We start from the raw sequence: 26,642 nt of genomic DNA on the forward strand, positions 1-26,642 counted from the left end.
TAGTTTTAGCGCCTTTGAAAATACATTTGTTTGTCCTGCTAAAGGCGGGTTCCAGGAAAAATGAGGACATTACATGCAGCCCTGTGGTGGGGTTCCCCCCCTTTAAAAAATCTGCTTTTGTTTCTATCTCCGGCTGGGCCTGGGAAGCTGGGCCTCGCCCGGCCCACACGGGGCCCCCACGGGCGAGGTGACGGCGCAGAATCTCGAGGCTGCCGGGCCTCCCCGGGAGAGATGGGAGCAGAGGCTCCGAGTGCCCGCGGGGAGGCGAGCAGGAGGCAAGCCAGCCCAGGAGGCGGCAAGAAGGGACCGAAGTTGGAGGGGTGGCGGGGAACTGGCGCCCCACCAACTGGCTTCCTGCGAAGCCGAGAGACAATCACTGGGAAAGAGCTCGGCCAGGCTGAAATGTCAGGGCCACAGGAGCAGGCGGACGGCGGGGGTGGAGATGTGGGTCACGGCTGCTGGGGCCCCGGGGATGCTGGGCGGGGCCTTGGCTGCTCCCCCCGCCCCCCCCCCCCCGCCACGACACACCACCACCCCGCAGCCTCCCTGGGGAGGGAAGAGGCTGCTGGGGAGGCAGGGGCCCCGGGTCCCCCACCCCCACCCCCAGGGAGTCCGGGCCAGGGCTGGCGATCATCCTGCCCAGCCCTCCAGATGGCTGGGCTGGAGGCCAGCCGGCCCCTCCCCGGCTCCCCAACCAGACACTGGAGAATCCGGAACAGCCTCTCTGTCTTCCCAGAGGAAGCCGCGAGTCAGGCAGGCTTCCCGGCCTGCAAGCCCGCCTCAGGCAGCTTGCAGAGCTGGAGGCGGCCTAACGCCCTGATTTTCCAGACAGACAGAATCTTCCCTTTCTCTCCCTGCCCCTGTGACACTTCCTTCCCCACCCCCCCAAAATATCCCTTCCTCGGGGTTTCCCCAAGCAGAGATGGAGCCGTCAGGAGACCAAGAAGCAAACTCAGAGGATTCCCTTAGGTCAACTGTTCACCTCCCTCCAACTTACACCTGTATCCTCTGGGGATGTTTACTGAGAATTTACTCTGACATGGGGCACCTCGACAGCCACACAAGGAAGCACTGAGGCTACACCCATTTTACAGATATGGAAACTGAGGCTCAGGGAGGAGAAGTGGCTGTTCGAAATCACAAGGCCACTAAGTGAGCTCTACAGCACTAACACACAATTTTCAAAGGCCCTGAGTGCTATAACTTCCACTGAAAAGGAGCGATCACCTGGGACCCTGAAAGACACAAGCTGCCAACTTGGGTCTCAGCCCACATCAGCCCAGCCTGGGTCCCCCATTCTTAAGCTACTGTATTAACAGTATACAATCATTAGGTCAGAACAGGAAAACTCCAGAAAGGCCAAAACACAGAAAGCACCTCCAGAAACATCTTTAAAAAAAAAAAAAAAAGCATAAATAAAAATAGGAAACATGTTAGGGGGATTTAAATATCTAATGCAACAGTAATTCTTGGAATCCATGACCATACTATAATTGGTTCTTACAGTGTAAAACATCTAATAGAGAGAACTTGATTCAATGGCAGGGCAAGCACATCTGTGAGCATGAGGACCTAGAAAGGAGCCACTAAGTACCTGGGTTTCCTGTCTCTGAGCAGTAGTCCCTGAACACATGGGGAAATCGCTCCCAAAGCCCTCTTTCCTGTGGAAGACTGCTGAATCTGTGTTAGGTGCTCAAGGGGGCATTATACCATCCCTCTATTTTTATGTATGTTTTAGAATTTCCATAATCAAAAGCCATTTAAAAAACAACAACAAAAACACAATACTTTCCATACGAGAGCCTCTTCAGTCGCTTTTCCTGCATTTCCAAGTCCTGGTGACTGCACTAGCTGACGCACCCCAGCCCTGGGGTGACCCAGAAGCATCCCCATCTCGGGAGCCTAGTTTGGCATTTTGGGGTCACTTGACCCTGCGAAGGGCAGAGAGAGCCCCAGCCCCTATGGCCTGGAACCACAGCGGGTAGCTGGAGAAGTTAAGTTAATGACCCATGCAGGTCATCTTTTTTGAGGAAACTCTCTTGGTGATGAAAGAGGTGGTAGGCGTGGACATCCAGCAGCTAAGCCCCCAACACCCTCCTGGTTGAGCACTAAGGTCTCCACCTGTCCCTCAGTTTCCCACCCTTTTGCTTCAGAGGGTCCTCAGTGCTGTGAAGGTGCAATGTGCTCAGGATGGGCTTCCCTGGGACACACCTTTTGAATCTAGTTGGGGAAAGGAGGGCTTTCTCCATCTGGCCCTTCACTCATCTCCCCAAAACAGTCATTCTGCTCTTCCATTTCAGAAGCCCCAGCTTCACCTCTGAGCATCTAGATCCTGCCTCTGCTTCCCAAAGCGCTCCCTACTCCCTGGTTCCATCTTCCCTCTCCCCCGACAAGCCTCCCAGTTGCAGCTGAGCCCCTGACCTGAAGCTGGGGGATTCTGAATCCTGCCTCCACCCTTTGCAAGCTGTGTGACCTTTGTTAAGTGTCTAAACTTCTCTGAGCCTCTGCTTCCTCCTCTGTGTAATGGGGATGGGTAATGCTGTTATGGGGGATAAGCGGGACAAATGCACAATCCCCAGAAGACATCTGTTTAGCGTCTGTGATGAAGGAGGTGCTCAACCAATAGCCACTTTCCAGATAAAACGAAAACCAAAGCTACCAGCCAGCCACATGCCCCTGCCCCAGCCTTCAGCCCAGCCTCGAAGGTCTTCCTGCCTTGTTCTTCTAATACTCACTGACTCATTTCACATAAAGCTTCCCTGACACCCTACTGGTCCGAATAGTGTCCCCCCAAATATCTTGTCCTCCCAGAACCTCAGAATGTGGCCTTATTTGGCGATGAGATCTTTGTGGATATAATTAGTTAAGATGAGGTCATACTAGAGTAGGTTGGGCCCTGAATCCAATGTGACTGGTGAATTTATAGGAAAAGGAGAAGACACAGAGAGACACACGGGAAACAAGACCACGTGAAGACAGCTGAGACGGAGGGATCCATCTGCAAGCAGAGGGGTGACAGAGATCTCCAGCCACCGCTGGCAACCAGGCTGGAAGGGACCCTCCCTCGGAGCCTCTAGAAGGAACCACCCCGCCCGCACCTTGATCTTAGACTGCCGGCCTCCAGAACTGTGGGAGAATACATTCCAGCTGTTGTGAGCCACACAGTTGGTGGTCACTTGTCGTCACAGCCCTGGGAAGCCAGGGCAAACCTCAACAGGACAGGCTTCCCAGGGTAGGGGAGGGTGGCCTTGGCCAGGGCCCCCCCCACCCCACCAACAGGGGACTCACTTCTCCCGGAAGGTCTCCTTCTCCTGCTCGCTCCACATGTTCATGACCTGGCGGTCTTTGTACACCTTCATGGGGTCATCCATGAGCCCATTCATGTTGATGAACTTGATCCGCTGCTGGTCGGCATCGTACAGCATGGGCGGGATTACGGCCAGCTGACGCATCTGCTTCTCCAGGTTCTGGAAGGAAAATGGAGATGACGGAGGGCACCTCCCTGGTCGGAAAATGCAAGACGACAAGGGGCTGGGGACTGGGCGGGGGAGGGGACGGGGTGCTCCCGCCAGCACAGAGGAACCCAAGTGAATGAGCAGAGGGTAGGGATGCTCCAAGTCAGAATGGGAAAACACAAAACCAGAGAGAAAGCGCATGATGGGTTAAAAAATAAGAACAGGCCCGTGCAGGGGGAAGGGAGAATGTAAAGGCAGCCCCAGACAGGTTTATGGTGGGCAGGGCTGTAAATTCAACAGAGAGCAGCAGTCACCTTATCTGCAGTAAGAGGGGAGTGATGAATCTTCCCTTTAGAAATGCAAGTGCCATAAAACACTGCAAGGAAGATGTGCAACCTGGCTGGCTCAGGGACGGGGCTGCCCACCCCCACCCTGGGTTCAGAGGGCATGTGGGGTGGGGCGAGGGGCTGCCTTGCTCTGGGAGGGCCCAGCGAGGCTGCAGAACCATTTCCTCACCAGCCATCCACCTCCAGCCCCGGATCCCGCTCCTTCAAGTGTGCCCACTGGGGACCAAGCTTGCCCAGCCCTGTGCATGGCAGGAGTCAGGCGGGCTCGCTCCTAATGCATCGGGGCAGCTATTAAGAGGCTCAGAGCCGCCACTCAGCTGGACTCATTTCCCCAAATCTCTGCAGCCAGCCCATTACTGGCGATTAATTACCAATCTCCGGAGGCAGGCGAGGGCCCCAGCCCAGCCAAGGTCAGCCGGTTCAAAGGATCCGCTGCCCAGCCTCCCACATCTAAGCACTCCATTCAGTGCTGGGGATTCCCAACAGAAGCAGGGGAGCGCAATGGGGGCACAGCCCTGACCTTGGCTGAGAGGAGGACTCCCAGGGAGGCCTGAGCCTCCCCAGCACTTGAGCAGCCCTCCAATACCATCACCTTCTTATCTCCCTCGCCTGCACGAGACACATAGTCCTGGCAGATCCAAGCCGGGTTCCTCTTGGCAGGAACCCCCACCCTACTCCATGGTTCCATCCACAGTGGGCTCACATCCTGACTACTGCAAGCTCCCCCAAAATTGCGAGCATCTCTTTTCCTGTCCAGTCCCCTCCTTGCCACCCTCCCAGGGAACCTCAGGTCAGCCTGGACTGGGTGAACAGTTGCTGCCCTGAATTCCCTTTCTGACCATCACCCTTAAACACTGTCCCCTCAACCTCCCCAAGGACCCTGGTGGCTGCACTCTCATGTGGCCAGGAGCTGGGGAAGTGGTCTTCTGGGATGGGGGTGGTGCCGGACACTGAATCAGCTGAGATGCCATGCACCCTGCATCAAGCAGGGAGCCTGCAGGAAAGGGTCACCCTCTTCCTGCTTCCACGTGCCAATGTGGGTTGTGTACTTGGCCACCATCGGCGGGACAGGAGCCGGAGCAAACCCACAGGTGTGGACAAAGGCATTCCGAGTTCTGCTTTCTGCAGACTAGATGGTGTTCAAAACAGGGCCACATCATGTGAGGTTTTAAGACAAAGGCTTGGACTTCGGCTCCCCTAGTAGCTCAGATGGTAAAGAATCTGCATGCAATGCAGGAGACCAGGTTCAATCCCTGGGTCGGGAAGATCCCCTGGAGGAGGGCATGGCAACCCACTCCAGTATTCTTGCCCAGAGAATCTCATGGACAGAGGAGCCTGGCGGGCTACAGTCCATGGGGTCATAAAGAGTCGGACATGACTGAACAACTGACACTTTGGCTTTCACACTTTTCCCTGGCGGTCTAGTGGTTAAGACTCCTCCTTCCAATGCAGGGGGCAGAGGTTCGATCCCTGGTTGGGGATCTAAGATCTGTCATGTTGCCAGGCGCGGACAAGAAAAAAATTATTTTTTTAATTAAAATTTATAAAAATAAAATGAAGGCTCTTTTTTTTTAAATAGCCAGAGAGTCCGAACTACCTGTGTCAAACTTGCATGAACAGCCTGGTGAAAATGCAGAGTTCTGAGTTCTGCCACCCTAGACTGGCTAAATCAGAACCGCTGGGGGTGCAGGCCTGGGAAATCACAATTCAAGCTGGACGTCCCCTCCCCAGGACTCTTAAGTCTGTCCCATATGAGACTCAGTGGCCTAGGCCAGCACCGCCCAATAGAATGTTCTGCAGCGATGCAGGTTTTATGGTCTGCTCTGTGCAGCACGGGCCCACTAACCACACGTGGCTTCTAAGCACTTGCAATGTGTCTGGTGACACCGGAGGAACTGAGTTTTTTATTTTATTTCGTTTCTGGTCATTTCCATTTAAATAGCCACATGCAGCTTGTGAGCGGTGACTGCACTGATCTGGAGTTGTAATACCTCCCAGCTGGACAAAAGCTCTCCCTGGACACAAGGCCCGGGGGAGGAAGAATGTGCTCCCCTCCTTTTGCGAGGCCCCCTCCTTTCCCCTGTGATGTTGAGAACATGGAGGGGGGGATGGGGAACTGACACATGAAATGCTTGTAAGACTTGGGAGGGGACAGGCCTGTACCAGCCCTGCCCCAGGAGCAAATGCCTCCTCCCTCTGCTCCCTGGCCACCTCTGGGCTCCAGTGACCAGAGCCAGGGTCACCTGGCTGATAGGTCACCTGGAAACTCTTGATAGAAGGTCCCCAGCTTGGTGAACAGCTGGTGAGCTGGGAAACCCCCCTCTGACCCTGGTTCTGGACAACTGGGAGGCTGACCTACAAACCGCCACCCTCGGGCTCCTGTGCCCTCTGGCTTCGGGTCGGGTTCAGCCAATGGGAAGCACTGAAAGCAGCCAGAGAGTGGGGGAGGAGCGAGAGGCCAGGCTACTTACTCTGCCATGGTGTCACGACGGGGCCCCGGCTGTGACCCTTCCTGGCCACGTCCTGCCAGGTGGCCCCTCCTGCATGGCCCAGGAAGGCCTCTCTCCCCGCTCAGCCTGCAGGCCCGGGGACAGCCAATGGCTACTCCCCTGGGGCCTCCCCATCCCTCCTCGGTTCCACCCCACATTCAGTATCAAGCCCTTGATCTCAACCATCTGGAATTCTGATGAATTCTGTTTCCTGCCGGACCCTCTCCCTGGACAGGGCACACAGTGGGTGGAGCTGAGGTTGGGGTCAAGGACTTACCTCCTGCTCCGAGAGGCCATCGATGATCTCGGACACCTCGTGCTCGCTGCGGGCGGCCGACATGGAGAGCCCGCTGCCCCGCTGACCCACCCTGCTGGAGATCGAAGGCACACACTCAGGACCGGCCCCTCGCAGCCGGTGCAGCGGCACAGCCCCGAGCCCACAACTTCCCCAGAGGCAGCGTGTGGGCAGCGGGGAGGAGCCAGGCCTCCCACACCCACACGGATGGCCCCAAGCTGAGGGGTCTGGGGGAGGGATGGAGCATCCCCACTCTCACCCAGAAAATGCCAGAACGCTTTTTCTCTCCTAAGATGCCCCTCACAAAAGACCAGCTACACAGATCCATGTACAAAGTCCAGCCCTGCCTCTTCACAGCCTCTGGCTCCATGTCCTCCCATGTAACCTGGGGATAAGGTGGTGCCTGGCTCCCAGGACTGGGAGCAGGCATTCAGTGAGACATGGGATGTGAGCATCCAGTAAAGAGTGAGATCCAGAGACTTCCCTGGCGGTCCAGCGGTTAAGACTCTGAGCTTCCACTGTGGTGGGGGACATGGGTTCGATCCCTGGTCAGGGAACTAAGATCCTACATGACATGTGGTGTGGCCAAAAAACACAAAAAGACCCATGGCAAATAATCAAGGGCTTTAATGGAAAGAGGAGACAACATGCAGGAATAACTTAAAACTAAGAATCATACAATAATAAATTTTCATCTATTTGTTTAAAAAAAGAAAGAGTGAAGTCCATCATCCCTGCTCACAGCCCATTGCCTTATCTGTGTGACAATAGAAACTGCACTCACATGCCACCAAGCACCTTCTGTGTGCTGGGCACTCCGACACAGGATTGCACCCAGTCCTTATGCCCGCCACGTGTGACCAGCATCCTTTCCCTTTGACTTACACCAGGGATCTCACACTCGGGGGCCACGTAAATGAACAAAGCTGGGGTGGGTACCAGCCCATGGCATACCGGAAGGAGAGCTCACTCCATCAAAATGGATTTAAGTTTCTTTCCAAGAAGTGTTAAGGCCAGGCAGGTGCTGAGTGACACACCCGAGGCCTTAACTCGGCCCTTGGGGTGCAATTCGAGACCTGCCGTGGTTTCCTTTTCATGCCAGCCAGGGGTCCTCTGCGGACAGTGCCGCAAGCGGCCCCAGGTCCTGGGAGGCAGGGAAGGAGGCGGTGGCGGGTGGGGGTGGTGTGGAGAGGAGGAGGGTGAGGGGCGCGAGTGGGCCCGGCCCTCAGCTCACCTCTGCATGCGTTCCTGCAGCTCCCGCTGCTTGCGGATCTCAGGGAACTGCTTCTCGTAGTACTCGCGCACCTTGCTCTCCTTGGCCCGCCGCCGGGGATTGTTCTCGATGCGCTCCACCTTCTTCTCCCAGGCCTCCATGAGCTGGTCATAGCGCTGGCAGAACTTCTGTTCCTGGGGAGACGCGGGGGAGCCCTGTGGCAGCTGCTCCTCCTGTATCCGACATTCAGCACCCCAGGGCTCCCTGCTCTGCCGTGCGCACGGGCAGGTGTGCGATCACACACAGGTGCACGGGCAGACACACGATCACGCAGAGACCGGGGCAGACCCAGGCCACTGTCTGCCCTAAGGACCTGGCTGCCTTGCTCCTTGGGGAGTGGGCCACCCCCACCCCCAGCCTTCCTCTAGAAAGGCCTTATAGTATACAGACGCTTCCAGTCACATGTGGCCGTTAAAGCTGAATCATGTAAAACTAAGTCGTATTTAAATTCAGGTCCCTGGTCCCCCTGCCACTGGGGCCAGGGCTACTGTCTGCAGTGGGCATTGTGCACAGACCATTTCCATCACTGTAAGTTGTGTCAGATGGTGCAGCTCTGGGGTGCCCGTCAGACCTGGGGCGGCCCCGTAGAAAGCATTCTCTTTCTGAATAGTTCCTCATCCCCCAGCCTCAGGCCCAGCCATGCTCCCCAGATCCAAGGACTGGGTGTAAAGACTCAAGCTGCTGTCCGTTCATGACAAGGAAGTCCCTCTCTGAGTCTAACCACAGTGCTTCCTGCTGTATACAAGTCCTTCCTTAGAGAAAAGACCCCTGCTCAGCCCAGAATGTAAGCTGCCTGGCTTCCGAGTCTCCAAGGTGACCCAGACCTCAAGCAGGCAGGAAGCGTCCGGCTGCTCTTGAGACCCAATCTCCCCATCTCTAACAGCTGCCGTGGACAGATGGCACGGTCTGGGAGTTTCGCTTAAGTGCCTTCTCGACACTTCAGCATAATCAGAAAGCCTGTCTCTGGTCTTCGTGCCCAGACACCCCATCCCACCCTGAATTTCAGCTTCTGACCAAGGCAGTCTGTGACCCTGGTCCTCAACAAACCCAGCAGCATTGACAGTCCCCAGGGGGCTGTCAGGCCATTTATGAGGAGGAGCAGAACTCGATCCCCAGCTAGCGGGGGCGCCACACATACCGGGCTGCCCCAAGAACCCTTGGGAGGTCAAGTTCTAGCAGCATGCAATGGCCACATGTGTTCGTTTCAACATGTTGCAGACAGCACTCCTGGGGTGGGACCAACATGAAGGACACTCAGCTCATCGTCAGAGCAGGGGACCCCCCCCACCCTCTCAGTGTAAGTGTGTGATCAGTATCCTCCCCCAGCCAGCAGGGCCACCCAGGTGGAAATCCTGGCAGAGTCATTCATTGCTGCCCCATGAGGGGCAGTGGCCACTGCCACGGGCTGTCCTGCGGTGCTCAGGAGGCCTGGGTCTGATGGGTGAGAGCAGGGAAATGTCAGATGGGCTAAAGGTGAGAACGTGCTCACCCAAACACCAGCAGAGAGAAAAAAATGCAGTTACCAATGAAGGTGAGCAAGAAACCCACGGGGCCACCAACCAGCTGCCCAGTGGAGGGGAGGCCAGCAAGATGACCCGGCCCTGCCTGGGGCCCTTGTAGAGCAAAAGGGACAGAACAGCCACGAGGGGTCACCAGTCACACTGCCCAGCCCCAGTCACCACACACAAAGACGCGAGCAGCTCCTGAGGACTATTCAACGTGAGGAAGTTCCCCTTCATATCTGACCACAGTGCCACCTGCTGTCACCTGTGTGCTGGGCGTGCTCTCTGTCCACTGAGGGCTGAGGGCACTGGGCACCGCAGGACAGCCCGTGGCAGTGGCTGCAGCCCCTCCTGGGGCAGCAATGACCCTGCCAGGAGTTTCCACCTGGGTGGCCCTGCTGGCCGGGGGAGGATACGGATCACACACGCACTTCCACACACATATGCTCACACATGCACACACACTGAAGCACATACATCCCCACACATATACACATGCACACACTCATACTGACAAATACGTAACACATATTCTCACTCACAGTACAAACCACACACACTCACTCATAATCTCACACACCCACTCTCTCAAGCACACAGGTACTCACACACTGTCTCACACTTACATTTCAGAGGCTGGAGCACCGCTAAGCTAGCCTGCCGGTGACAGGGGCAAGAATATGCAGAGGAGAAGGAGGATGGCCCCGTGACCACAGTTTGTCACCCTCTGCGAGAATTCTTTGTTCCAGCACCATCACCACCATCATCTTCACCATCACTATCGTCACCATCATAAACAGCAACGTCGGCTTCACCATCACCATCAACATCACCACTGACACTGGCCTAAGGACCACTGCGTCACGTGCCAGGCACAGAGCCGAGTCCTTCCCGTGACCACCATCCCTCCTCTGTCCAGGTGGGAGCTCAGAGCTTGGGCGCCATCAGGCCTGGATCACACAGTCCAGACGGGCGGTCAGGATCCGGACGGTTGTTCTGATAAAGCCCAGCGTGTCTACGTTTCCTTTCGCTGCTCATGCTTTTGGAGGTCGCACCAAAGAGCCACTGCCAAATCCAAGGTTGTCAAGATTCACCACCAGGGCTTTTCTTAATTGCATGGCTTTAGAGGTTTGGGGTTTTTTTTTAAGATTTATTTTATTTGTTTTTGGCTGCGTGGGGTCTTTGTTGCTCCATGCGGGCTTTCTCAAGTTGCAACAAGCAGGGGCTGCTCTCTAGCTGCAGTGCACAGGCTTCTCACTGCAGTGACTTCCTTTGTTGCGGAGCATGGGTTCCAGGAGCAGAGGCCTCAGTAGCGGTGGCACAGGGGCTCAGCTGCTCCAAGGAATGTGGGATCTTCCTGGACCAGGGACTGAACCCGTGTCCTCTGCAATGGCAGCTGAGTTCTTAACCACTGGACCAGCAGGGAAGCCCTGGCTTTCACTCTTGCATTTAAGTCTCTAGCTCATTTCGAGTAAGTGCGTGTGTTAATTCTGTGAGGTGGAGTCCAACTCCATTCCCGCGTGTCTGACCGTCCTGCTGTCTCAGCACCATTTATTGAAGAGACGGTCCTAACTCTCCGAGTGGACTTGGCCTCCTGTCAAAAATCCACCGGCCACAGATGTGAGGGCTTCATTCCAGACTCTCTAGTCTGTTCCACGGTCCTCCGTGTCTGTCCTTAGGCTAGAATCACACTGTGCTGATTTCTGCAGTTCTGCAGGGTTTTTTAAATTTCCTTTTTAACTTTGGCTGTGCTAGGTCTCCATTGCTACCTGTGGCCTTCCTCCAGCTGTGGCGAGCAGTGACTTCTCTTGTTGTGGAGCGTGGGCTCTGGATGCTCAGGATCAATAGTTGCGGCTCGAGGGCTCTAAAGCATGGGCTCAGTAGCTGCCGCACACGGGCTTAGCTGCCCCACGGCATGAGGGATCTTCCCAGACCAGGAATCGAACCTACATCCCCTCTGTTGGAAGGTGAATTCTTAACCACTGGACCACCTCAATATGTTTTAAAATAAGGAAGTGAGTCTTCCAACTTGGTGGTTTTTTTCAAGACTGTTTTGGCTATTTGGGGTCCCTCTGAATTTGAGGGTTGTCTTGCGGCTGACAGTTCCGAGCAACCACGGTAGTCTGGGCTTTGCTCCAAGCATGCTGCTTGCAGCCTCTCGTTCAGCAGCCTGATGAGGTGGGTGTTCCTACAGTCCCCACTGAATGAAACAGGAAACTGAGGCCAGGAGTCCAGTGATTTGCCCCGGTCACCGAGCAGAGCCAGGATTTGAACCAGTCTGCCCTGCCAGGTGTGGCAGGATGCAACTCTACAATTAGGGAGGAAATAAGAGATGGGGTGTCCAGGAGGAACCCCCTAAACTGAGGAAGACAGTCTCAAACCAACAGAGAACACAGAGAGAGGTGCCAGGGAGCTGACTGGAGCCGGCTGGCCAGGGAAGCCGATCTCTATGGTCACCTAGTGACCTGGCACCCTCCATACCCCCAGGGAGCCCAGCCTGCAGCCTCACCTAAAGGCTTTCTTCCGCTGAGCTCAGCGGCTCAGGCGCCATGGAGTCGGAGAAATGTTCTCCCACTGGCTGTCCTGCGTGTTCAGCGATGGGTGAAGGGGACAGGCCGGGGATCTCCCAGCCTGTGTCCTGCGGCCCATCACTCAGGCTGCAAAAGAAGATGCTGGGCCAAGTCAGGACAAAGCCAGATGTGAAGCATAAGGACATCAGAGGTGCCGAGGATACAGAACGTGCTTCATTTAGCCATCTCTTAAAAAAAGAACTGTGGTGCTGGAAAAGACTCTTGAGAAGCCTTTGGACTGTGAGATCAAACCAGTCCATCCTAAAGGAAATCAACCCTGAATATTCATTGGAAGGACCAATATTGAAGCTCCAATACTTTGGCCACCTGATGCAAAGAGCCAACTCATTGGAAAAGACCCTGATGCTGGGAAAGATGGAGAGCAGGAGGAGAAGGGGATGACAGAGGATGAGATGGTTGGATGGCATCACCGACTCCATGGACATGGGTTTGAACAAGCTCTGGGAGATGGTGAAGGACAGGGAAGCCTGGCTTACTGCAGTCCGTGGGATTGCAAAGAGTCGGGACATGACTGAGGGACTAACACAGACACTAGACCCCGGGCCAGATGTCCATGGAAGAGAAGAGAGGGGAAAGGGGAGGTGAGGACGGAGGCCAAGATGGGAGTCCTGTGGCCACAGCCAAGAATCGTCTGGAGCACCAGGAACTGGAAGAGGCAGGAAGGAGCTTCCCCTAGGGCCTCTAAAGGGAGCATGGCCCTGCCCACATCTTCATCTTGAACTTCTGGCCTCCAGCACAGAGAGTATACATGTCTGTTTTCTCAGCCACCTAGTTTGTGGCCATTTGTTACAGCCACCTCAGGAAGTGAATGCACCCACCGTCCAGGCTGGGCTTACCGCTGACTAACCCATTCTGCAGGGCCACCGTCAATCACACCCACTCTCCCCGCCAGGCACTGTGCTTCCTGCAGCGCCACCATGACCCCATTTCACAGATGAGGAAAAGCGAGGCTTGGGGCCAGACAGCTCACCCAGGACCACTCACAGCAGGTATGGTGGACGGGATTTGAACCTGGACATTAGTGACTCAGCCTTACACCCCTCCCCCAACACACACACACACACACACACACACACACACACACACACACACACAATCTGGCTTCCAGGGTCGTGGGGTAAGCTCAGGGAAGGATAGGGCAGGCCCGGTGGGGGTTCCTGTTGGGGTTGGGCACCCCTCTGGGTACAGAGCCTCAGCTTTCTGGGCAGAGCAGGCATGCAGGGCAGCCTGGGCTGCTAGGTCGCAGTCCCAGAAACCTCTGAAAAGTGAGAGCTCCACCGGAGAACTGACTCAGGTGGAGGCGGGAAACACACAGATCTGAAGGGGCACGTCTTGACCAAGCCCCCTCCAGGTCCCGCCTGACAACGATGCACAGGCCTCGGGGCCCGTTATATAAGAACTAGAGCAAGATCATGCCTGATGCCCTTCTGTCAGTTTCTGTGGTTTCCCGAATTCATTTTCACAAAAGCCTCTCTTAAGATGGGCTCAGCTTGGCCACAAAGCCACCCAGAGTTTCTTAGAAGTCTCCAGTTCCTCTTCCCCTATTTTTAAATAAGCCCATTTCCCCTCCATCCCCTCAAAGGACCTCCAAGGAGCCCTGGGAGATTTCTTAAGAACTTACGTCCACCCAACTCCACCCTCAGCAGCCACCAGGATCCTTTTAAAATGTAGATCAGATCTCCTTTCTCCCCAGCGAAAGGACCTCCCCAACCATGCCCTTCACCCCCAGGCAGGACTACTCGGGAAAGCTGTACATCCTGAGGTGTGCTCCTGAATTTCCTTCATCCGAGAGAGAGAGACAGAGAGGCATGACAGGTGAGGGTCTGGGCATCCACACTTACTTTCTAAGCGTTCAATATAAAAACATTCATACTCACACACACACACACATACACACCAAGCGGATGTAAAGCAGTGTGTGCACGTTAAGTCACTTCGGTTGTGTCTGACTCTTTGCGACCCCATGGTCTGTAGCCCACCAGACTTCTCTGTGCATGGGATTCTCCAGGCAGGAATACTGGAGTGGGGAGCCATGCCCTCCTCCAGGGGATCTTCCCGACCCAGGGATCAAACCCGCATCTCCTCCGTCTCCTGCACTGGCAGGCGGGTTCTTTACCACCAGCGCCCCCTGGGAAGCCCAGAGAAATGTTAACCATGAGGAATTCTAGATGGTAGGCATATAGCCGTTCACTGTATCCTGTCAAACTGCCTACATGACTGTCAAGTTTTCTGAATCACTAAAAATCCTTGAAGACTTTGTATTCTTTATTAAGAATAAATTGTCTCACTGTATTTGGAATAAAATCCAAATGTTCCCCTCCAGTACAGAAAGGTTCTCCACCACAGTCTCCTCACCCATGCGCTGTAGTCCAACTTGCCTGTTGCATTCTGTCCCATGTCACCCCATGCTGGGTCCTACCTCAGGGCCTCTGCACTTGCTGCACCTGCTTCTTGACACTCAGACCCCCAGATACTCACACAGGTAGTCCTTTCTGGTCATTCCTCTCTCAGTTCTGAGGTGGTACATCCAGGCTGTCCCCCACCCCACTTCTCTGCCCGGCACTTGTCCCTCCTCTCCTCCACTCAGCATAACACAGCTCAGCACTGCACCAGGCCCACAGCACGTGTTCAGTAAATATTTCTTAATTCAGTGAATAACATAGGATGCCCTGTTTCATGAACCCCCATCTACCCAGTTGGGTGCTTCTGGTCACCATCCAGTCAATTTAGGAGTCTGAGAAGGTCAAGAAAGGAAAGGTTGGGAAGCCCACCGCTTCTTACCCCATGGGTCCCCAGAGTCCAGAGGTGTTGCCGCCCCCCACCGCCCCCAGCCTCTCAGTCCTTCAGCATCTGGGACAGAAGTATCTCCCTTCTCTGAGGGTCCAGCTGACATCTAGGGCCAGAGCAGGGTGGGTTCAGAAGCTGTTCCAAAGGGTCCAGGGCCCTCAAGTGATGCAATCCGAGCTTTTGTGAGATGGTCTAAGAAACAGCAGTTCTCTCTTTCTGGCCCCCAAGCCTGCTACAGAAATTCAGGCCCCAAAGGAAAATCAGTCTGTTAATGTGCTAATACAGAGTTGAAAAAAAAACACCCACCAAGAAACCGCATAGACTTCAGGTACATCAGATCAGGTACAACCTGATCAAACCACTCCTTGATCAAACCACTCCTGAACTCCACTCAGTAGACTCTCAGCTACAGAAATTCTTTGACTGGTTAAGCCCATCTGAGCCAGCTTTTCTTCCTCTCCCAGCTGAAAGAATACTAACGGGTAACACTGCCTCCATCCCTCAGCCCTAACCTCCCCCAGCGAACCAGCGATGTAAACGAGCATCCTAAACCACAGCTAAACGTGTTCTCTGGCGTGTGCTCTCCCTGCTTTGGGACTGCCTCCCAGCTGAGCCTGGAGTGTGCGTGCAGCGGAACGCAGGAGTGGTACTGCTGCAAGGAGGCCTCACTGCTTCTCCGGGTCCTGACTTTCCTGAGCCCAGAACGAGCACAGTGGGCTGGGAAAGGCTCATTTCCCAGGGAATCCCCTGCCATTGCCATCACCCAGCACACAGCCCACCCCCGTCCTCCACCTCTGCCAGCAGACCTCTCTCGGCCCAAAATATCCACAGTGGGTCCTCTGACAAGGGACCAGGTTTCCCAGCTAATGTTATGCTTTCTCCTCTTCCAGGTGGGAAAAGGAGGGGCAGTGTCTCCAGCACCCGCTCACGCCCACAGCCTTGCTTCCTTGAGGCAGCTGAACCCGAGCCCCCGGCTTCACTAAAACAGCTGCTGTCTTTTCCTACTTCTCTTGCTGTCCTTGGCTTTTTTTCATGCCCTGGACACTTAGGAATCAGGCTCAGAACCCAGGGGTCCCAGGGGCCGTGGTCTGAGTGGCGGGGACCATTTCCACTCTCCAGGAAGCCTGGCTCACAGAAGGGAGGGGGCAGCAGAAGAGATTCTAGGGCTGGGGGCCCCAGTGATGACTTACCCATTGTTTCCGGGCGTGATTCCTCCTCTTGAAGTACAAGATTAATTTTTTCCGCATCGCCTGGTTTCTAAGCAAGAAGGAGACAGCCAACGGGGCAGGTCAGAAAGGCAGGGTTTCAGGAATTTCGTCCCTCGCTGAAGTTTGCCCCGTCACTGGCTTCCGGTGAGGGAAGAGACCCCATAATCCCCCGAGGCAAGCCACATACTCCCAATGTGTGTCTTTGCTCTGCCCTATAGGAGGTGCCCTCCACCCACACTCTGGCTGAGCATGGTCTGCAGGAAAAGAGGGCTCCGAAGTAGGGTCAAGGTCCTGTGACTTCCTGCCCTCCCCAGAGCTGCCATCACCCCTACACACACCCAAGCTCCCCTCTCTCATCAGCCACAGAGAAAAAGCCACAGCCTTAGACCAGGAACACAGGCCGGGCAGACTAAGCCCCCGAAAGCTGCAGCCACACAGAGGCAGGATCTTGAGGTCTGGCCTCAGTGACCCCAAGCCACCTCCAACCAAGAAAGACCCTGCTCTGCCCCCCTGGGATGGAGGTGATATGGATAGGCCAGCGACAGGCTGGTGGGGGCCAGCGCAGCAGGAACTCCAGGAAGCACTCGAGGGGTCTTACGCCTCAGGTTGGTGAAGCCAGACCCCTCCCACCATCGGGGTGCTTAACCAAGGAGGCCACACATAGCACCGCGGGCTCAGAGGGGAGTGGGCACTTCCAGGGGGTGGGACGGATGTGGGTGGTTCAGAGAGAAAGAGGGGCAGAGAGAGAGACACCGAGACCGGGAATGAGAGAGAAAAGGAAAGCAGAAGGACAGACAGAGGCCCAGAGAGAAGCAAGGGGAGATAGAGAGAGAAGTGGATAAGATCCCAAATGAGGACAGAGCCCCAGAGGGGAAGGAGCCTGGCAGAGAGACAGACAGCGAGACAGGAGGGGAACAGGCCTCCAGGCAGAGGAGTACAAGATCCAAAGAAAGTGGGGGTGGGGGGATAGGGGGTGGGGGGGTGGGGGGGGACGACGGATACACAACAAGGACCTACTGTAGAGCACAGGGAGCTGTGCTTAATATCCTGTGATAAACCATAAGGGGAAAGAATATTAATATTCCTATATGAAAAACAGACAGCCAGTGGGAATTTGCTGTACGACTCAGGGAGCTCAACGACAACCGAGTGCTCTGTGACAACCTAGAGGGGTGGGACAGGGTGGGAGGTGGAAGGGAGGTTCAAGAGGGAGGGGACATATGTGTACCTATGGCCGATTCATGTTGATGTATGGCAGAAACCAATGAAATATTGTAAAGCCATTATGCTCCAATTAAGAATAAGTAAAGGAATGGAAATGGTATACAGGAGGCAAAATTTTAAAAGGAATATGAAAAGAATGTATGCATTTGTATATATGTACTTGCAGGGCAGCAGAGTTGTACAGCACAACACTGTGAATCAACCATTCTTCAATAATAAAGTAAAAATGAAAGAAAGGGAGATGGAGCCCTAGAAGAAGGCAGAGGGAGAGTCAGAGATGCCGAGCGATGCAGGAAAGGGGGGAAGGCACACCCAAGGGCCCACTGCCCCCAGCCCCCTCCCCACAACCTCCAAGACACAGCAGAGTGCAGCAGCTGGGGTCTGCGGGAGTCACAGACAGGCCCCGGGAGGCCATCAGGCCTGTGAACTTGCTTGATCCCATCTGAGTGTACAGTGGGATCAATTTTTCTGGGGCGGGGTCCCCCAATTTGCTCATAGCCTCAGCTGCACCCAGAACCCTTGCAAAAAACTCTCAAACCGGTGGCTGGGAGCCGTGCATGCACAGGTCTACCAGCACGCCTTACCCCTGTCCGGATGAGTGTCCCCAGACCCTGCAGGGATTTCCAGCATCCTCACTATCAGGTCTCAAGTCTGAGACACGGACAGGCCTGCACGGACCCTCTTCATTTATGGACCCCAGCCAGGCTTTCAGCCCTGTCTCCATCCATCTCCCAGCAAGGAAAGGCCACACTCACTTCCAGGAGGGTCACTGGTAAGACCCTGGGCTCCCTGGATCAATCTGATTTCACCTCCTGTCGTGCAGGCCTCCCACCTCGAGGTCTCACTACTTAACATCAATCTTGCCCTCCCCAGCAGGGTGGGCACTGGGGATCCTCAGCCATACAGGCTGAGACCAGAACCCTTCATTCCACAGCAGGGGATCTCTGAGCAAATCTCAGAAGGTCTCTCAGCCTCAGTTTACTCATCTGAATAATGGGAGCAATGGCACCATGCTTTCATCTCCTCAGTCACTCAGCAAAAGTTCACCAAGCACCTACTATGTGCCAGGCACTGTTCTGGGTCCTGGGGACCCAGGGGTGAGCAACACAAAGCCCTGAGTCCTCTGAGTCTTCACGGAGGCAGGTGACACATAGAGGGACCATGCTGACAATAAGCAATATAATCCTGGGGACCTCCCTGGTGGTCGAATGGTTAAGAATCTGCCTGGCAATGCAGAGGACATGGGTTCGATCCCTGGTCAGGGAACTAAGATCCCACATGCCCTGGAGCAACTAAGCCGGCACCTCACAACTAGAGAGTCTGTGTGTAGCAACCAAGATCCTGCATGCCACAACTAAGACCTGATGCAGCCAAATAAATAAATATTTTAAAAAATGATAACCTTAGATTCAGAAACTTACACAGAGGGATGGGGTAATGACTGGGGGAGGGGAGGGCATAGCTATTTCAGGTTCAGGGTGCAGAAAAATGTCTCAGAGTTGGCCTAGACATTTCAATCACCAGGAGGGCCCAGCTATGGAACGACCCACAGGGAGACGCACTCCAGGCAGAGCACACTGGGTGTGCAAAGGCCCTGAGGTGGGAACAAACTCAAGTGTTTGCAGAACAGACAGAAGAAGATCCTTGTGGCTGCAGAGTGCTGTGGAGGGACAGAGAGGAGGAGAGCACAAGGTGAGCAGGGCCCACTGTGCAAGGCCTCATGGGCTGGAACACAGGAGAGGGTTTGAACCTAAAGGCAGCAGCTGAGAAGGCCAAGAAGCCGTGACAGTCCAGAGCAATAAGCCCGCCAGCTCTGAGGTCTTGGTCTCGAACACCACTCTCCAGTAAAAGGAGCCATTTCTCAGGACTTCTCCGGCAGCCTATTGGTTAAGATTCGGTGCTTCCACTGCAGGGGGCATGGGTTCGATCCCTGGTCGGAGAACTAGGATCCTGAATGCAGGGGGACATGGCCAAAGAAAAAATAGAGCCATTTCTCCCTGGAGGAATGACTGAGTCTGGCACTGGGGCAGGAAATATACAAGACGAGCCCAGAACATCTTTAAACGGAGAAGTGTTAAAAAGAAGGACACACAAAAAAAAGTATGGTGGGAAGGTGTCAAAAGGACACAGGGCCCAACCTAAGAGTTTCTGACGACCACAGCTGGGACAATCTGAGAAGCAAAGTAAATAACACTAGTGCTAGACTATAACCCGACGAATAAAATAAATATCTACACATCTACACAGATGTAAATAAATGACAGAATAAATAAACAAAGGAGAGAGAAGGGACACGTGTTCTTTGTGTGTGTGCATGCATGCTCAGTCAAGCCCAACTCTTTGTGACCCCAGGGACTGACTGTAGCCTGCCAGACTCCTCTGTCCGTGGGATTCCCCAGGCAAGAATACTGGAGTGGGTTGCCATTTCCTTCTCCAGGGGATATTCTTGATGCTGGGATCAGACCCTGTGTCTCCTGCACCACAGGCGGATTCTTTACCACTGAGCCACCTGGGAAGCCTTACAGAGTTTCAACTACTAAACACAGAAGGACGGAGGGAAGTAGAAAATCACTATTAGATACCACGGTGCTAATTGTTACAGGCAAGACCCTTCCATGAATGTTAAACTGGCTGGCAAAACGTTGAGGAAAGATGAGAAATTTGCATAGCTGCAAAGCATTTTCCCCAAATATTTACTAAGCATCGTGGTGGCTTTCACTTGAGTCCACAAAGTCTTTGATATTCGCCCTTTAGGAGGTGCAGCTGGACTTCCCTCCCCTTGACAGTAGGCTGGACAGCAAGTTGCTTCTAAAGCACAGAGTGGGGACTTCTCTGGTGGTCCAGAGTGGTGGTTAAGACATCACCTTCCAATGCAGGGGGCACAAGTTAGATCTCTGGTCAGGGAACTAAGATCCCACATGCCTCCTGGCCAAAAAAACCAAAATGTAAAACAGAAACAATATTGTAACAAAGTCAATAAAGACTTTAAAAATGGCCCACACATCCAAAAAAAAAAAAAAATGCACAGAGTAGGGATGGGAAAGACAACAGCTTGACAGGGAGGCAGCTGATACTTCCCTGAGCAAGGGAGCAAAGTCAACACCACCTATAGTGACATAAAACCCCCAGTCAAGGTGTTGGGTGCCCCTGATGTATCGTGATGGGAAGGGCACCCCCTTACCTCGGGGGAACTCTTCCCCCAAATCCACAAGACCAGCCTCCTCCTGAAAAAATATCAAACACACCCAAATCGTAGGACATTCTGCAGATTCCGAGAGCAGTCCTCTTCAAAAGTGACAAGGTAAGGAAAATCAAGGAAGACTGAGAAATGGTCACAGAGTGGAGGCCAAGGGGTCACGAGGATGAAGTACAGAGAAGGATTCTGGATCAGATCTTGGACCGGAAAACAGGCATCAGTGGGAAAATGGAAAATCCAAAGAAAGTCTGTGCAGTGGTCCCCAATCTTTTGGGCACCATGGACAGGTTCCATGCAAGACAATTTTCCCATGGACTGGGAGATGGTTTGGGGATGAAAAGACACAGGAAGAGGGCCACGTGAAGATCGGGTTGGAGTGAAGCATCTGCAGGCTAAGGATCGCCAAGGATGCTCAACAAACACCAGAAGCTAGAAAACGCACAGAAGGATCTTCCCCATAGCACCTGCAAGAGATCACCCTGCCAATCCCTGGATTTCCAACTGCCAGCCTCCAGAACCACGAGAGAATGAATCACTATAGTTTCCAGGCAGCCTGGTTGTTGTGAAGAGTTCTGGCAGCCTGAGGAAACTCACACAGCCTGGAACAGTCTACCCCAAGCACGGTGCTGTGGCTTCAAGCTGAAGAGGCCTCAGTGAGAACAAAGGCTTGCTCGCAGGGGCAGAGGCCAGGCAAGCAGCCGTCTCCATTCCTCATAGCTACCGGAGGGCATGTGTCCTCCCCAGCTGATCCGGGTTTCCTTCCAGAGCAAGCTGGTATCCATGGCAGGTATCCGTTCGCTGACTGCCAAAGAGGACCAATGTCAAGTCCACAGGTTGCAAACAGGTGCAGTCCACCAAGTAGGGCCAGTTCCTGAGACTGCTGTGTTTGGGCTGTGGAGCTTTCTGAAAACACTGCGTTTGTTGCCATTATTGAAAACCAGAAGCTGCTGCATAAAAAGATGAACAGAGAGCTTCTCTTAAAAAAAAAAAACCAGGCAGCCTGATCACACTCCTTTATGGCCACAGACTGGGAACTGAGGGCTGACTGTCCCCCCGCCACCCTTTTAAAATGTTTATTTATTTGGCTGTGTTGGGTCTCAGTTGTGGCATGTCAACACTTTAATTGGGCTGTGTGGGATCTAGTTCCCTGACCAGGGATCAAAACTCTGTCCCCAGCACTGGAAAATTGGAGTTCTACCCACTGGACCACCAGGGAAGTCCCCTGATTGGCCATTTAAAAGAGTGACAAGCTCACCATTCCCCCTAGTCCCTACACTCCCTAGCACCTCCCACCAGCCCTTCCCTAACTTTGTTCCTGCCCCAGAGGCATGCATCTGGGTTCACAAGCTTCTAGACATCTGGCTTGGGGTGTTCATTTGTGCAATACTCTTCTGGCAAACTTTTTTTTTTTTGAGGGTTTATTTTGTCGCAAGAAGTGTTTAGGTATTGCAGCTGCAAACAGCATACTGAAGACAAATCTTCTCTGCCGAGATTTTGTCTGGCAAAAATAAGAAGCAGAGTCTCTCTCAAAGGGTTCCGGAAGGACCAACAGACCAGCAATGTGATGAGTTCGTTGGTGGAAGCATTTTTAGGGTGCAAAGGATATCTCAGTCTCCTGGAAAAGTCAGGGTTTAAAAAAGCACAACCTGTCAAGAAATACAGGCTTTGTTAGCTGACACTGAACGAGGAGAAGGGGAGCTAGGAAGGAATGAAAAGTCTGTGGACGTTCAAGGAGAGTCTGGCCAAGCCCTGGGGTCTGCAGGATTCTGAAAAAGGAAAGCATGGGACAATCAGGGGAGGTTCCTGAAGGAGATGAGGTTTGAGCACAGGCTTAGGAGAAGCAGTGAATGGGTGGGCAAAGAGAAATGAGGTGGGCACCCTTCCAAGGGAGGAAGGGTGATGGTGAATTTGGAAGGGGTAAGGAGGGGTGTTCAGGAGAACCAGACCCCCCGACTTCAGGGGAAGAGTAAGATGGAGGCAGCCCGTGCAGGGCCCTGAATGCCTTGGGAAAAGCTTGTCAGATTGGGGTGACTGATGGTCTGAAACATGCTCACTGGGGGCCAAGCATACTTTTCCCACACAGTGGGACTTCCAAGGAGACCAACTTACTGACAAGCAAAGTGATGAGACTTGCCCGAGGTCACTGGGCTAGTGAGGGGCAGAGCCTGGACTGCAGACACAGGCAAGGAAAGCAGGGTGGGTATGCAGGCTGGGCTGGTCTAAAGAGTGTGGCTGTGTGGCCCTGGGGAAGTTACTCAACATCTCTGAACCTCCAGCGCAAGACCACAAGGACCAGTTAACAGTAACCTGGGTCCACAGTGCCCGTCCCACCTACATGGCCCTAGGGCATCAGCCAAACCCCAGTAAGGCAGGAAAAGGGGAGAAATCAGTCTGTAAGACAAGAAAATCCGGAAGGAAGAGCCACCAGGAGCCAGCAGGCTTCTGGCCTCGAGGGGAGGAGAGAACAAGGCTCAACACCAGGTGAAGGGGTGGCCACGGCAGAGCACACAGGGGCTGCAACTGTAACCATTGCATCAAACCCACAACCTTTCACCGAATCACTGTAGGCTCCCCGACCCAGAGAATTCAGCCCCCAGCTCTCCCCGTGGGTCCAGCCTGCAGAGGGCAGGGAGCCCCTCCACGGAACACCCACTGATGCTGCACTGGGGTCACCCCCCACCCACCCCTGGCCCCTTCCCCTGCTTCCCAAAGCCTAGGAGGTCCGCAGAGTCACTGCCGAAGACTGGGGCTAAGACCAGACCACAGCCAGTCTCCCGCCCCAGCCAGGACATGGGCGGCCGTCCCCGCGTCTCCAGAGGAGGCAGGTGGCAGAGGACAGCATCGGGGTGGGGTACAGGTGACTTCAACAAGTCCAAAATTGCCAGTGCAGCAGGAAGTCAGGCGTGAAATTAACTTTAACTCAGAGGCCCCAGCGCGCAGACACAGAGAAATTAAAGTGACAGGGCAAGGTCCTTGGGGAAGGGATAACCTTCCACCTGGTGGCGATTACAGAGGCAGGAGGGAGGGAGCCTGGGAGGAGGCCCAGTTGGGGTGAGCTGGTGAAGCTTTGCACTCTGAGAAAGAGAACGCCTCACCCCAGCCCCAGCCTGATCTGTCTTCTTGTCCTTATCAAGCTATCGTTATATCACAGACGTATTTCTTTATGATCCGTCTGCGCCACCAGAATGGCAGACCTCCTCACTCACTGCTCTCTCCTCGGTGTCCAGAACAGTGCCTGGCACAGAGCAAGTGTTCCTAAATATCTGTTGAATGAATGAGTGAATGGATGAGGGAGGGTAGCTCTCTTGGTCTCTGCTGATGAAGTGAGAAAAATCACAGAACACTTCCTACAGGCCTGACACTGAATAACTTCTGGGGTTTCATTCAATCTTCAACCCATCTCACAGATGGGGCAACCGAGGCACCGAGAGTGACTGGCCACTCAAGTCAGATGCTTGTGGTCCTCAACCTGCCCCCTAGACCGTGGGCTTGCAAAAACCCCATCACATCACTTCACGTAAACCTCATTACTAGCCTCCTTTAGCACAGATAATAAAACCCCAAACTCGTTGCCAGCCCTAGGTGATCTGTGTAGCACCTTCTCCTTCACCTACCCCTTCGGGACCTGCCAGGCTTCTCTGTGATCCCACCAGCTCAGTCCAGCCCCAGGGCCTCTGCAACGCCTGTTCCACCTGCCCCTGGTCGGGGAAAGGGTCTACATGCCAGCTGCTGCTTGGTCTCTGAATGTTCCCTCAGCTGTCAGGTCCTGGCCCTGATCCCCTCGGCTAAAGTCACCCCTTACATTCTCTCCCATCACCCTGTTTGCCATTTTCATAGCACTTTTTTTTTGTCTTTGTGTTTTTTTTTGGGGGGGGGGGCCATGCCACCCAGCATACGGGATCTTAGCTCCCCAACCAGGGGTCAAACCCATGCTCTCTGCAGTGGAGTCTTAACCACTGAACCACCAGGGAAGTCCCTTCATAGTATTTTTTAAAGTAAATGACTGCACTGATTTAATCACGATCACACTGGAACTAAAATTACAGAATTGATTATGATTTCAGTGGCAAACTATGGGGAAAAAAATTAAAATTCTAAGAAGAAAGCAATTCAAATAACTTGCTTACAGATACATTTTTCTAACATGAAACAGACCACTTATCACCGAAGAAATCTCAAAATTATTTATCTCTATGTTTTAAACTTAAACATGTTCATCTGTGACTTAGATTTTGGAGTAAATTTCACTAGGCAGTTACCTACTTAGCCAAAATGTACTCTAGTAGAGGAGAACTGTCCTCTGATGAAGATTATAGGATATAAGAATTGGGCACTGGTTTCAGTAAACTCATAGCTTTATTTTACTTATAAGCAGCAGTATCTTATCAGTTAGTACTATTTGTATGGATACCTTTTGCCTTTGTTGTTTGGATTCTATGGCCATTCTTATAACCTGAAATCATCCACGCTATTCAGCTTAAAATATTACTCATTTGTAGTCTAGTGAAAAAAAAAATGTATGCAAGACTTCTAGTGTAATAATATTGCTATCAAAAATGTTTATGTTGAAAGGAAAAATACAACTCGGTATATTAAAGCATAAAGAGCTTAAGACAGCTATGTGACCACAGTACTTTTTATCTGCTGATATTTTCTCATTTACTTAACTTGTTTTCTGTCTCCACTGCTAGATATAGCTTAATGAAAGTATAGGGAACTTTGTCTTGTTCACAGCTAAATCCCCAGGTCCTGGAACAGGGCCTGGCACATAGTGAGTGTAATAAATGTGTATTGAATGATTGAACGTTCCCAGCAGGGTCTGCCCAGCTGAGAACATGCCACGCTCATCCCCTAAACCAGCCATGAGAGGCCCTAAACCAAACTCCATCTAGGGTTCCCCCACCCCCAGCAGTGGCCCCAGGAAGGTCCCGGGAAGCTTTAGAAAGGACTAATATGGCCTGATTGGAAAATAAACTGTGTAGTATTGAGAGGGATTTGGTACCGGAACAGTGAACACACTCTCAAGGCCAAACAAAAGCACAGGCCACATAGGACACGGGAAACCCAGGGATACCCCAATGCTCCCCCAGAAAGGATACCCCATAGCCCCTGGCAGCCACAGGCTAAGTGACAGGCAGCAATAAAGGCAAGGCAGGTGCTCACAAGCCCAAATAAGCCAAGGACCTCAGTGGCAACAAGAGACTTTTCTAGGTTGCTCCATTAGCCACCAGGAGCTGCAAGGTGGGTGGCCGTGTTGGGTCACCAGAGCCTAGATTAGTCATGCGGGTCCAAAAACTACAAGAGGAGGGACCTCCCCAACAACCTGTCCAACACCAGCAGATATTTGAAAACCATCAGGAGGTTTGCATGCCCCCAGGGATGGGGAGCTCAGTGCCGCACATACACCCTGCAATTCCACCCCAAGGAAGTTCGGACAGTCAGACCAAACTGGACTGCCCATTGGACCAGCTAAGCACCGCCCTCCTGAGGTCACACAAAAATGAACCTTGAACCGTTCAAAGACTGTGATCCCAAAGGACCTACCTATAACCTAACATTCCCGGAGTGTTCACAGCCACATGTTCTTCAACAGGCAAGACTCCTCTGACCTTTCAGACTCCTGGATAACGACATGAGGTAATATCCCCTCCTCGGCCAAGGAAGCTATGCTGCTACTAATGCATGCCCAGGAAAAAGCCAACCTCTTTCTGACAGTCACAATTCCTCAGCGCCTGGTGCCCAGCTTGAGCACATAAAGACACTGGCCCCCAGCACCGTCCTGGTGCCCCTGGTCTGCCAGCTCGGCCCACGCCAAGTGTGCATGGCACTTCACTGGTATTTTTCTGCTTCTAGTGTTCATCTGGGAAAGGGCCCCTTCACTGGGCTATATCATACTGGCCATTCCAAAGCGTCTGGGTCTGGGTGAGTGCCCCCAGCTGCTCCCACACTGGGCTGTGTCACAGATGGACCCCCTGTGCGCACCACACACAGTCCTAACTATGCTTACATCAGAGCCCAAACCACAGGGTCTCTGCTTACTCCGTGGCCACCGCACGAGCTCACACTCCTCCTGGTAACAGCTTCCTCCAGCTCAAACAGGAGGAGGACCTGCAGCCCTCCACCTCTGTCTCTCAGAAGCTATGCATGCAGCTTGCCCACCCTCCCCAACCACGGTCTGTCTCCCAAAGCTTCATGGGGCCACTCCCTTGGCCCCTCACCACCTCTGCCTTTCCATCCAAGGCCCAGCCTGGCCCAGAACTCCGGCCCGAATCGCC

At 53.6% G+C, this 26,642-nt stretch overlaps 1 protein-coding gene across 16 annotated transcripts in view; it reads right to left on the reverse strand.

Annotated features, from left to right (window-relative positions):
• NCOR2 (nuclear receptor corepressor 2) overlaps positions 1–26,642 on the reverse strand; it is a 236,218-nt gene that overhangs the window by 92,225 nt on the left and 117,351 nt on the right. For 13 of the 16 annotated variants that reach the window (XM_018061381.1, XM_018061384.1, XM_018061387.1 and 10 more), the window contains 4 exons: positions 15,930–15,996; positions 7,821–7,993; positions 6,569–6,662; positions 3,289–3,467 (listed from right to left, as the gene is read on the reverse strand). In XM_018061381.1, coding sequence (XP_017916870.1) covers positions 3,289–3,467; positions 6,569–6,662; positions 7,821–7,993; positions 15,930–15,996 — 513 coding nt within the window. The remainder of the gene's footprint in view (positions 1–3,288; positions 3,468–6,568; positions 6,663–7,820; positions 7,994–15,929; positions 15,997–26,642) is intronic. The other 3 variants (XM_018061395.1, XM_018061386.1, XM_018061396.1) reach the window with 1 other exon arrangement.

The sequence above is a fragment of the Capra hircus genome, chromosome 17, assembly GCF_001704415.2.
Source record: "Capra hircus breed San Clemente chromosome 17, ASM170441v1, whole genome shotgun sequence".
Lineage (NCBI taxonomy): Eukaryota > Metazoa > Chordata > Mammalia > Artiodactyla > Bovidae > Capra > Capra hircus.